This window comes from Salvelinus fontinalis, chromosome 22 (genome assembly GCF_029448725.1).
Source record: "Salvelinus fontinalis isolate EN_2023a chromosome 22, ASM2944872v1, whole genome shotgun sequence".
Lineage (NCBI taxonomy): Eukaryota > Metazoa > Chordata > Actinopteri > Salmoniformes > Salmonidae > Salvelinus > Salvelinus fontinalis.
In genome coordinates, this window is record NC_074686.1 from 36591777 (window position 1) to 36604773 (window position 12997).

General features: G+C 46.1%; 1 protein-coding gene across 8 annotated transcripts in view; it reads right to left on the reverse strand.

The window, feature by feature from the left end:
* LOC129820269 (protein 4.1-like) overlaps window positions 1–12997 on the reverse strand; it is a 129425-nt gene that overhangs the window by 25095 nt on the left and 91333 nt on the right. For 6 of the 8 annotated variants that reach the window (XM_055877319.1, XM_055877326.1, XM_055877320.1 and 3 more), the window contains one exon: window positions 8646–8825. In XM_055877319.1, coding sequence (XP_055733294.1) covers window positions 8646–8825 — 180 coding nt within the window. Of the gene's footprint in view, window positions 1–747; window positions 5923–6495; window positions 6550–8645; window positions 8826–12997 lie in introns of those variants that run through there. The other 2 variants (XM_055877321.1, XM_055877325.1) reach the window with 2 other exon arrangements.

A 12997-nucleotide genomic window follows, 5' to 3' on the forward strand; every position in this document is an offset into this window, starting at 1 on the left:
AGGTAGGGGTGGTATACAGAAGATAGCCCTATTTGGTAAATCCCAAGTCCATATTATGGCAAGAACAGCTCAAATAAGCAAAGTGTCACGTTCCTGACCTGTTTTCTGTTATTTTTGTATGTGTTTAGTTGGTCAGGGCGTGAGTTGGGGTGGGCATTCTATGTTTTGTGTTTCTATGTTTAGGGCATTTGTAATTAGCCTTATATGGTTCTCAATCAGAGACAGGTGTTTGACTTTCCCTCTGATTGAGAACCATATAAAGGTAGGCTGTTCACACTGTTTGTTTGTGGGTGGTTGTCTTCTGTGTCTGTGTATGTTGCACCACACGGGACTGTTTCGGTTTGTTCGTTCGTTTGATGTAGTCTGTTCCTGTTCGTGAGTTCTTCGTGTATTTATGTAAGTTCCATGTTCAGGTCTGTCTACGTCGTTTTGTTATTTTGTAGTTTGTTGAAGTGTTTTCGGTTTTCGTCTTTACTTTAATAAACTTAATTATGTCTACATTCCACGCTGCGCTTTGGTCCAATCCCTACTCCTCCTCTTCGTCCGAAGAGGAGGAGGACAACCGTTACACAAAGAGAAATGACAGTCCATCATTACTTTAATGCCAGTCAATACGGAAAAAATCAGGAACTTTGAACGTTAAAGAAAAACCCTTGAATGAGTAGGTGTGTCCAAACGTTTGACTGTCACTGTATGCCATTTGTAAACACATCTCAATGACTTACAGACACAGTACAGATACATAACTAAAGTAAGCATGCCTGAATAGATTTATTTTACAGTCGACAAATGACTTTCACCTTTAATTATGGTTTAAGTAAATCCTCATCGACTCTGACTAACATTACGATATTAACAACAATGTAATAGTGAATGATATAAAACAACACATACTAGATCAATATAGAGATAATAGCTTTCCTACGGGAAGTTTCACAGTGAACATAATAAAAAAAAGGTCTATCTTTCTAGCGAATCAAGTTCCTATAATAATAACATTGTGTGTTATAATAGTCGTATACACATTTATCTACACACACACACCGTAAACACACACTAATACACGTGTACTCACATGCACACAGTTATTGATTACACTTCCACCACCACCAGTCCATTGGTAAACAATACTTTCCCAGGGTATTTCTAATGGCAACATACTGATCAATGCAACTTGGCTGTAACCATGATCCACACATCTCACATAGCATTTCAATGGCTTTAGACTCCATCCATGAGTGGTGGCATTTCATATAGGAAGACATTCCAAAAGTCTCTAAACCAGTCAAGCGTTGACACGTACAGCATCTTCAATCCAAACTCACTAGTTAGATGAATAATCAGCAAGTGGGTTTGATACATATTATTTTAGTTTAAAATCAGTCTGAAAAGTAAAACAGTAAAACTCTCTCTCTCTCTCTCTCTCTCTCTGTCTCTCTCTCTCTCTCTCTCTCTCTCTCTCTCTCTCTCTCTCTCTCTCTCTCTCTCTCTCTCTCTCTCTCTCTCTCTCAGCAGGCAGTGATTGTTGATTTAAAGCAAGCAGAGGAGGAAGTGGCAGGCCACCATCAACAGTAGTGGAATGCTTAGCAACCAGTGTTCCTTTTTGGTTACCTGTAGTGATGTCAGTCAGGTTAACAAGTGAGCCAAGTACACCATCTCTGCGTTACCTGTAGCGATGTCAGTCAGGTTAACAAGTGAGCCAAGTACACCATCTAGTCCATATTTAGCCCACTGCTTTTAAAAAGCAGAGCACTATATAGAGAATAGGGTGCTATTTGGAACGCAGGCCGTGTTTTTAGGAGTGCAACAACAGCAACATGGGTTGAAAGGCCATTTCAGTTACATGAGAGACCTCTAGTAATAACTCACGGGTTCTTCTCTTAAATACAACCTGAGTGTTCCGTCTACCCTGTCTGTCTGTCCTGTCCTGTCTGTCCTATCTAATATGTCTGTCCTGTCTGTCCTGTCTCTATCCTGTCTGTCCTGTCCCTGTCCTGTTTGTCCTTTCTGTCCTGTCCCTGTCCTGTCTGTCCTGTCTCTATCCAGTCTGTCCTGTCTCTGTCCGTCCCGTCTGTCCTTTCTGCTCATGCCTAGAAAAGCATCAGACAGACAGCAGCTCTCTGCTGTAGCATGACCAGGGCCTGTGTTCACAAAGTCAGAGTAGGAGTACTGATCTAGGGTCAGTTTTGCCTGTTAAATCATAATGAATAAGAGCAGGGACCTGATCTAAGATCAGCGATACAGATCTCTCAGGCTGTTGGAGAGATTCTGCCACACAGCACAGCACTGTCCTGGAGATACTATGCTACACTGACTGATAGAAACACTAAGAGACAAATTAAATCACATTTTCCCTTAGGCTTCCATTGACATTGATGCGTGACTATGATACGGGTAGATTCTGTGGATGAACAGAGAAAATATACAGTAGTCTACAGGCTAAACACAAGCAGTGAAAGAGTCAGGTTATAGCAGACAAAGTTTGTTAGTAACACTGGATGGCTTTTCATTTTTCACCATGGAATATTGTAAGTAAAAGTTCTAGAAGCTCCTTGAAGTCCGGCTATAAGACTCTGGTAGCGAGGGAGCTCAGGCATGTACAGCTCTCAACACTTCCTGAAAAATAAGGTGCTGGCAAGAACAATCATGCCATAACTCCACAATGCAACGACCATTATTCACTCAGTGTAATGTTCAATAGGGATGTCTGTCTGTCTGTCTGTCTGTCTGTCTGTCTGTCTGTCTGTCTGTCTGTCTGTCTGTCTGTCTGTGTGTGTGTGTGTGTGTGTGTGTGTGTGTGTGTGTGTGTGTGTGTGTGTGTGTGTGTGTGTGTGTGTGTGTGTGTGTGTGTGTGTGTGTGTGTGTGTGTGTGTGTGTCTGTGTGTGTATGTGTCTATGTGTGTGTGTCTGTGTGTGTATGTGTCTATGTGTGTGTGTCTGTGTGTGTCTGTATGTGTCTGTGTGTGTCTGTATGTGTATGTGTGTGTCTGTCTGTCTGTGGGTGTGGTGTGTCTGTGTCTGTCTGTGGGTGTGTCTGTCTGTGTGTGTGTCTGTCTGTGGGTGTGTCTGTATGTGTGTGTGGCTGTCTGTGTCTGTCTGTCTGTCTGTGGGTGTGTCTGTATGTGTGTGTGTGTGTGTCTGTCTGTCTGTCTGTCTGTCTGTCTGTCTGTCTGTCTGTCTGTCTGTCTCTGTGTGTGTGTGTGTGTGTGTGTGTGTGTGTGTGTGTGTGTGTGTGTGTGTGTGTGTGTGTGTGTGTGTGTGTGTGTGTGTGTGTGTGTGTGTGTGTGTGTGTGTGTGTGTCTCTCTGTCCTTCAACAGCGGTACTTCAGTAGGGGGCTCTCTTTCTCCACCGGACCGGCCAGTCACCTGCTGGTTCAGTTCATTAGAGGGCTCTCTCTCTGTCCACCGGACCGGCCAGTCACCGGCTGGTTCAGTTCATTAGAGGGCTCTCTCTCTGTCCACCGGACCAGCCAGTCACCGGCTGGTTCAGTTCATTAGAGGGCTCTCTCTCTGTCCACCGGACCAGCCAGTCACCGGCTGGTTCAGTTCATTAGAGGGCTCTCTCTCTCTCCACCGGACCGGCCAGTCAGATTAACACCAGCCAACACAGAGTGAGAAACATGACCAGCAGTCCAGACAGGAGGGAGAAGGAGACGTGCGGCGTTTTGAGCTGGAGCATGGCTGGGTACAGCTGGCAGGCTGAGGGCCCCCCTGCCCTGTCCTCCTCCTCAGGCATGTCGATAGAGACCCTCAGAGTGTTACCCCTGCCCCGAACCTCCTCTTCCTCCTCCTCCTCCTCGTCATCATCAGAAGTATAATCTTCTTCCTCCTGTAGATAGGGGTGTCTGAGGAGCGGTGGTCCCCCGGGGCCCGAGGAGGCCTGCTGTTGCTGTCTCAGTAATCTTACCTGGTATTCAAACAGAGGACGCTTCCCTCGCTGTGTTCAGCAACGGGAGACCAAGAGAGACAGAGAACAATGAACAGACGTGGGGGAATGGCCAACCGACAGGCAGGAATTAGGGGAGGATGGGAAGAGGGTAGGGAGTGGGTTAGGAGGGGAAGGGATGAGGACAGGGAGTGGGTTAGGAGAGGAATGGAGAGGGTAGGGAGTGGGTTAGGAGGGGAAGGGAAGAGGGCAGGGGAGGGAGTGGGTTAGGAGGGGAAGGGATGAGGACAGGGGAGGGAGTAGGTTAAGAGGGGAAGGGATGAGGACAGGGGAGGGAGTGGGTTAGGAGGGGAAGGGATGAGGACAGGGGAGGGAGTGGGTTAGGAGGGGAAGGGATGAGGACAGGGGAGGGAGTAGTTTAAGAGGGGAAGGGATGAGGACAGGGGAGGGAGTGGGTTAGGAGGGGAAGGGATGAGGACAGGGGATGGAGTGGGTTAGGAGGGGAAGGGATGAGGACAGGGGAGGGAGTGGGTTAGGAGGGGAAGGGATGAGGACAGGGCAGGGCAGGTAGCGGGGTAGGAGAGGAAGGGACAGGGGAGAGAGTGGGAGTGGGTTAGGAGGGGAAGGGACGGGGGGAGTGGGGTAGGAGGGAGGTTGGGGAGTAGGTAAATGTTGGAATGTAAGGTTGTAAGTGCGGGCGGAGGGGAAGAGTCTCCTTCAGATTTTTTAAATAAAGTTCTCTCTGAACTCTGACATTAGTGAGTGGTGGGTTCCATCACTGAGCTTCAGCCTGACTCAGACTCCCGGTTTCTGGGCAGTGAGAGTTAGGGTCCAGGGTGGCCGGACCAGGCCGGACCAACCTCCAGGGAAGCGGTGACAGCAGCAGCAGCATACTTGGGACTGGAGAGTTTTTATGGGTCTCTGCTCCTCCATGGCTGGGGTTACAATGGATGGCTGGGTATAGATTGGATGGCTGGGGTTTGATTGGATGGCTGGGGTTAGATTGGATGGATGGGGTTTGATTGGATGGCTGGGGTTAGATTGGATGGCTGGGGTTAGATTGGATGGCTGGGGTTAGATTGGATGGCTGGGGTTAGATTGAATGGCTGGGGTTAGATTGGATGGCTGGGGTTAGATTGGATGGCTGGGGTTAGATTGGATGGCTGGGGTTAGATTGGATGGCTGGGGTTAGATTGGATGGCTGGGGTTAGATTGGATAAAGGCCTTCTCTGGCAGGTAAAATGCTAGCTAGTGCAAACCGTTTGTTTGGCAGTGCAACGTCTTGGACCGTAACAGCGTTACGCGGAGAACCACCATAGGAACTGGCTTGATGCAGGTTGGCTAGACCACAGTGTTCCCTCCTCCTCACTGCCATCTGACAGCCAGTCAGTCAGTCAATGAGAGATGAGCTTATCAAATACATTGAGGTCTATTGGGAATTGGGAGGCTCATATTTGTGATTTGTTGGTAATGTGTTCATGAAGATAGAAAAAGACATCTGAAATGTTTTACATACAATATCAAGTCAGGTAAGACTGCTTGGTAAATCACCAGACTAGTGTATTATACTGCAATTGTTTATGTATATTTTAGTGATATTTTAGAAACATGATAATCTCCATTGATAGAAATTGTGCTATAGGCCTATCGTTTAAAAATGCCTATACTCCAATAGAGAAAATTGAAAGTTAAGATTATTATTATTATTTTAGATGTGTTGTTAAATGTTCTGAGGGAAGTGCTTAGTAGTCTTCAGGTACATAGGCAGGACGTGAGAAGGGTCTGGAGCAGGCAGGATACCCAGGTAGCTGGAGGCAGCTTCAAGTCTGGGAGTAAAATTGTTTTTTCAGCCCCATGGCAGTAGAGGGGCGAGGGGAGGGGAGCGGTGATGCTCGGTGACCCAAGGCCTGAACACCTCTCTGGGTCTCCGGATCCTCCTCGGGAGAAGGGGGTGGAGGTAGAGGAGGAGGTGGTGGAAGATATGGAGGAGGAGGAGGAGGAGGAGGGAGTGGATATGAATGTGGGGCAGGGCACGACTTTGAAAGGAGAGGAGGAGGAGGAAGACGAGGAGGAGGAGGATTGAGAGATGACACAAGGGGGGAAGAGAGAGAGAGAACATAAAACATAAAACAACCAGTGAGGGAGAGATACAGGTCAGGGAGGAGGAGAGACAATGAAATGAAGAGGGGGAGGAGGAGGTCAGTTCTTTGTTGTTGTTGTCATTGTTTGTTTTTTGGTTGTTTGCGTTTAGTTTTTTGTTCTTCAGTCTCTCATCACTACGTCAGACATCATCATCATCATCATCATCATCACCACCATCATCACTGAGTCATGCAGCTTCACTACTATCGGGTCAAACCCAGCCATGCGATTTGATTGGCAGATCAAAGCAGGAAGACAAAAGCTGGCAACAGCCAATCATGGAGCGGAGGCAGTGGTGAGGGGGGAGGGTTTGGGAAAGGTTAGGGGGTGTGGTTTGGAAGGGGCATCTATAAAAGTAGGTTGTGACGGGGCCAGGGGTGGGAGAGCGCAGTCCTGCTAGTGTTCGCTTACTGCAGCCCAGCTCAGCCCCTGTATGGCCAGTAAGGACTGAATTAGAGTACCTTTACCTCTGATACGCCACCAACTACTCTGTATGCAGGTGATAGGGAGGCCGTCCTCACCTGCACACACGCACACACACACGCACACACAGACACACACACACACACAATCTTCACACATACGAATATACACAGAGAGACTCCAAGAGCATGTCCACTGTACACACAGAGATACACAGACACAGAGAAACCGTTGAACACTTGATGAAGCTCTCTGAAGCATTCCATCTGCCGACTATGAACCTGCGAACTGTATATCCTTAGGGAATTTAAAATAATCTATTCCTCTGTACCAAGTATGAGGAAATTAAAAAAATATATACTTTTCTTTCAAATTACCACAGCACATCACCGCTGTAATGTTCTGCCATTGTCTAGAAACCTGACATTGACTAACATGATTGCATCCTCTAGATTAGAGACTAGACATTGATTCGTGTCAAAAACAACACATGAATGACGTGAGAAAAGACAACAGTACCCCCTACTGGGACTAATGACGAATGTGCAATCCAAAATTACAACTAGTAAAACAACAGAGCAAGAAAAGTTGCTCAAAGAAGGTCAAAACACATCTTCAATTGAAAATGAAAGCACATAAACAAAACATTCATCTCCGTAAACTGGTGCTAAATGCATAAAAGCGAGTCAAATGTACCATCTTTCACTTCAAACATCACATTGTTGTCAGGAATCCTGGTGGTGCTATGAGTGGGACTAAAGAGGATAAAGGCCTGTCTGTGTCTCTGAGTAACATGGACTGCTATGGCTGTCTCTGTCCTGGTGGTGCTATGAGTGGGACTAAAGAGGATAAAGGCCTGTCTGTGTCTCTGAGTAACATGGACTGCTATGGTTGTCTCTGTCCTAGTGGTGCTATGAGTGGGACTAAAGAGGATAAAGGTCTGTCTGTGTCTCTGAGTAACATGTTCTGCTATGGTTGTCTCTGTCCTGGTGGTGCTATGAGTGGGACTAAAGAGGATAAAGGTCTGTCTGTGTCTCTGAGTAACATGTTCTGCTATGGTTGTCTCTGTCCTGGTGGTGCTATGAGTGGGACTAAAGAGGATAAAAGGCCTGTCTGTGTCTCTGAGTAACATGTTCTGCTATGGCTGTCTCTGTCCTGGTGGTGCTATGAGTGGGACTAAAGAGGATAAAGGTCTGTCTGTGTCTCTGAGTAACATGTTCTGCTATGGTTGTCTCTGTCCTGGTGGTGCTATGAGTGGGACTAAAGAGGATAAAGGCCTGTCTGTGTCTCTGAGTAAACATGGACTGCTATGGTTGTCTCTGTCCTGGTGGTGCTATGAGTGGAACTAAAGAGGATAAAGGCCTGTCTGTGTCTCTGAGTAACATGTTCTGCTATGGCTGTCTCTGTCCTGGTGGTGCTATGAGTGGGACTAAAGAGGATAAAGGCCTGTCTGTGTCTCTGAGTAACATGTTCTGCTATGGCTGTCTCTGTCCTGGTGGTGCTATGAGTGGGACTAAAGAGGATAAAAGGCCTGTCTGTGTCTCTGAGTAACATGTTCTGCTATGGCTGTCTCTGTCCTGGTGGTGCTATGAGTGGGACTAAAGAGGATAAAAGGCCTGTCTGTGTCTCTGAGTAACATGTTCTGCTATGGCTGTCTCTGTCCTGGTGGTGCTATGAGTGGGACTAAAGAGGATAAAGGCCTGTCTGTGTCTCTGAGTAACATGTTCTGCTATGGCTGTCTCTGTCCTGGTGGTGCTATGAGTGGGACTAAAGAGGATAAAAGGCCTGTCTGTGTCTCTGAGTAACATGTTCTGCTATGGCTGTCTCTGTCCTGGTGGTGCTATGAGTGGGACTAAAGAGGATAAAAGGCCTGTCTGTGTCTCTGAGTAACATGGACTGCTATGGCTGTCTCTGTCCTAGTGGTGCTATGAGTGGGACTAAAGAGGATAAAGGCCTGTCTGTGTCTCTGAGTAACATGGACTGCTATGGCTGTCTCCGACTCTGTACCAAGACTGGTTGTTCTGTTGACTCCATAGAAATAGAATCTCTAGAAGGGGCTTAGAGCCCGTAACCCTGGCGATTTGACTGGTCAACTCATGGATACACACACACACCAGTTCACCCATTATGACATCACTGACTTGAATGAGGAGGGCCGTTCTATTCATTTCAGTTCTGTTGGTTGTTGACTCACCCCGTCAGTGCCTGACTGCAGCTGTCCGTTGATGCTGGCCGTGCGGAAGGGTGAGTGGGTGGACAGGCGTTTGTCCCACTCGCTCTGCCGCGGCTCCGGAACAGACTCCATGAAGCTTCTCTTCAGCTCACTGATACTGGTGTGGTGACGCATGATCTCTGTATGGGTCTTATCCAGATCCTGGGTGGAGGGAAAGGGGTGGAAAGAGAGAGAGAGGGGAGGGGTAGAGAGAGAGGAGGGGGGGGGGGTGGAGAGAGGGAGGGTAGAGAGAGAAGGGGAGACAGGTGGAGAGAGATAGAAAGGGGAGGGGTAGAGAGAAAGAGGGTGGAGCGGGGAGGTGGAGGGAGAAGAGGACCAGAGGCAAATAGAAAGAGAGATATAGAAAGAATATGGAGAGAGAGAAAGAAACAGAGCAAAGGGGAAGGGCATGATAGATAAAGTAGAGACGGGGGGCAGAGGGGAAGGGCATGATAGATAAAGTAGACAGGGGGGAAGAGGGGAAGGGCATGATAGATAAAGTAGAGACAGGGGGGCAGAGGGGAAGGGCATGATAGATAAAGTAGAGACAGGGGGGCAGAGGGGAAGGGCATGATAGATAAAGTAGAGACAGGGGGGCAGAGGGGAAGGGCATGATAGATAAAGTAGAGACGGGGGGGCAGAGGGGAAGGGCATGATAGATAAAGTAGAGACGGGGGGGCAGAGGGGAAGGGCATGATAGATAAAGTAGAGACAGGGGGGCAGAGGGGAAGGGCATGATAGATAAAGTAGAGACGGGGGGAGAGGGGAAGGGCATGATAGATAAAGTAGAGACAGGGGGCAGAGGGGAAGGGCATGATAGATAAAGTAGAGACAGGGGGGCAGAGGGGAAGGGCATGATAGATAAAGTAGAGACGGGGGGCAGAGGGGAAGGGCATGATAGGTAAAGTAGAGACGGGGGGCAGAGGGGAAGGGCATGATAGATAAAGTAGAGACAGGGGGGAGAGTTTAAGGAGAAGGCAGAAAGAGACAGCAAGGAAGGGCAAAAGGGCGAAGCCCCCAGATTGGAAGAGGGTAGGGAGAAAGTATGGCATTATTTGGGGGGAAATGACAAATGTACAAGTTTAGCAGAATGCAACATGATTGATGATTTGCTTATCATATCAAACAAAATGCAGTTGGAAGTTGGAACAGGCCTGCCCCTCTCAAAGAGGACAAACAACATGACAGCAGGCTCTAACAGGCCTTAGTCCATCCAGACCACATGATGTCCTATAGACAAACAACATGACAACAACAGGACTTAGTCCATCCAGACCACATGATGTCCTATAGACAAACAACATGACAACAACAGGACTTAGTCCATCCAGACCACATGATGTCCTATAGACAAACAACATGACAACAACAGGACTTAGTCCATCCAGACCACATGATGTCCTATAGACAAACAACATGACAACAACAGGCCTTAGTCCATCCAGACCACATGATGTCCTATAGACAAACAACATGACAACAACAGGACTTAGTCCATCCAGACCACATGATGTCCTATAGACAAGCAGACTGTTCTGTGTTCCCTCCACTCTGTTCCCTCCTATGCAGATGATCCCTCTCCGTACAGTATCCGTGCCTATCCATATTCATGGTGCAGGAGGAGTCATTGTGATTTTGGAGCAATCGCCCATTACCAATCTACCACATGTTGGGATCGTGATCACAGAGATAAAATTACAACCAATTAGACGAGTGTCTCCTGGCTAATGACTATTCAGAAACATCCCAAATGGCACCCCGTTCCCTATATAGAACACTACTTTAGACCAGGGCACATAGGGATCTACGTAAGGGTCGAGTCAAAAGAAGTGCACTATATAGGGATTAGCATGCCATTTGAGACGCAGCGTAGAGTGGAGCTCTGAGAGTTAAACTATGGGGAGGACATTGAAGTGTCTTGCTTCACTACAGAGCATCTGTGTGGATCTCTGCTACCTAATGAATTGGTCACATGGTACCTGAAGCCTAAATCTTTTATCTGTCTGATTAAATCCCTGCTCTTCATAACTGACAGCTGTTGGTTTTGGCAGCTAGCACTACAGAGATTTGAATGGTTCCCGGTTTTCCAAAATCCCAAAACAGAGTGGGATTATAGTCTGGGCTGCAATGGAATACAATCCCCTTGTCAGGGAATATAATACCATAAGTGTATAGTACATCTACAGTACATCTATAGTACATCTACAGTACATCTATAGAACATCTACAGTACATCTACAGTACATCTATAGAACATCTATAGTACATCTACAGTACATCTATAGTACCTCTACAGTATGTTTATAGTACATCTACAGTACATCTATAGTACCTCTACAGTATGTTTATAGTACATCTATAGTACCTCTACAGTATGTTTATAGTACATCTACAGTACATCTATAGTACCTCTACAGTATGTTCATAGTACATCTATAGTACCTCTACAGTATGTTTATAGTACATCTACAGTACATCTATAGTACCTCTACAGTATGTTTATAGTACATCTACAGTACATCTATAGTACATCTACAGTATGTTTATAGTACATCTATAGTACATCTACAGTATGTTTATAGTACATCTATAGTACATCTATAGTACATCTATAGTACATCTACAGTACGTCTATAGTACATCTATAGTACATCTATAGTACATCTATAGTACATCTATAGTACATCTATAGTACATCTATAGTACATCTATAGTACGTCTACAGTACATTTATAGTACATCTATAGTACATCTATAGTACATCTATAGTACATCTATAGAACATCTACAGTATGTTTATAGTACGTCTACAGTACATTTATAGTACATCTATAGTACATCTATAGTACATCTATAGTACATCTATAGAACATCTACAGTATGTTTATAGTACGTCTACAGTACATTTATAGTACATCTATAGTACATCTATAGTACATCTATAGTACATCTACAGTACGTCTATAGTACATCTACAGTACATTTATAGTACATCTATAGTACATCTACAGTACATCTATAGTACATCTACAGTACATCTATAGTATGTTTATAGTGCATTATAGAGCAGTCTGTGCCAAATGGAGAGCTGGATTTACCATTTAACCCTAGGTGACCATGTGACCATTTCACTGGTGGTAGTATGGTATGCTTATGGTATGCTAACGTGCAGAAGTGATGAGTGTGAGTAAGATTCCTCTTATGCACACAACCTGGGAGTTCACACAATCACAGAAGATGCGCACACACACACACACACACAATCACAGAAGATGCGCACACGCACACACACAATCACAGAAGATGCACACACACACACACACACACACACACACACACAAACACACACACACACACACACACACACACACACACACACACACACACACACACACACACACACACACACACACACACACACACACACACACACACACACACACACACACACACACACACACAGGCTCTCCCAGCAATATGCCTGAGGATACTTAGTCCTGAGCCAGCTGACAATTATTATTATGATGAATCAAAGACGCAGAATTTGAACCAGCACGTCAAAGACACGACTTTGTCCCAAATGGCACTCTATTCTATATATAGTGCACTACTTTTGACCAGAGTCCTATGGGTCGAAAGTAGTGTACTGTGTAGGGAATAGGGTGCCATTATGGGACACAGCCAATGTCAAAGGTCAACAGAGGTGAGGGTCAGAGAGAGTCACATGGCTATGGTTAGATACAGGAACAGCACCATGAGTGAGAGAGGCCCTCCCGCCCCAAATGGCACCCTATTCCCTACATAGTGCGCTTCTCTTGACCAGGGCCCTCAGGTCTCTGGTTAAAAGTAGTGAATAGGAATAGGGTGCCAATTGGGACGCTCCCTGAGAGAGGTACAGTACACTCTTAGAGAAAAGGGTTCCAAAAGGGTTCTTCAGCTGTCCCCATAGGAGAACTCACTGTACTTGTGCATGAGGGAATTGAACATTTTTGATTCAAGGAAGAACCCTTTTGGGTTCCATGTAGAACCCTCTGGGGAACGGGTTCAACATGGAACCGAAAAGGGTTCTACCTGGAACCAAAAGGGTTCTGCATGGAACCAAAAGGGTTCTGCATGGAACCAAAACGAGTTATTCAAAGGGTTTTCCTATGGGGACAGCCGAAGAACCCGTTTTACGTTCTAGGTAACAGCTTTCTTTCTAAGAGTGTCCAGTACAGTGAAGCTTATATTAAGGAGTTCCAGGTCTCACAATGAGAAAGACAACAGAGGTTGGCATCATTAGCCTGTTAATCATTTCACTGAGATGAAAATATATGACTGGGAAAAGTTTATCA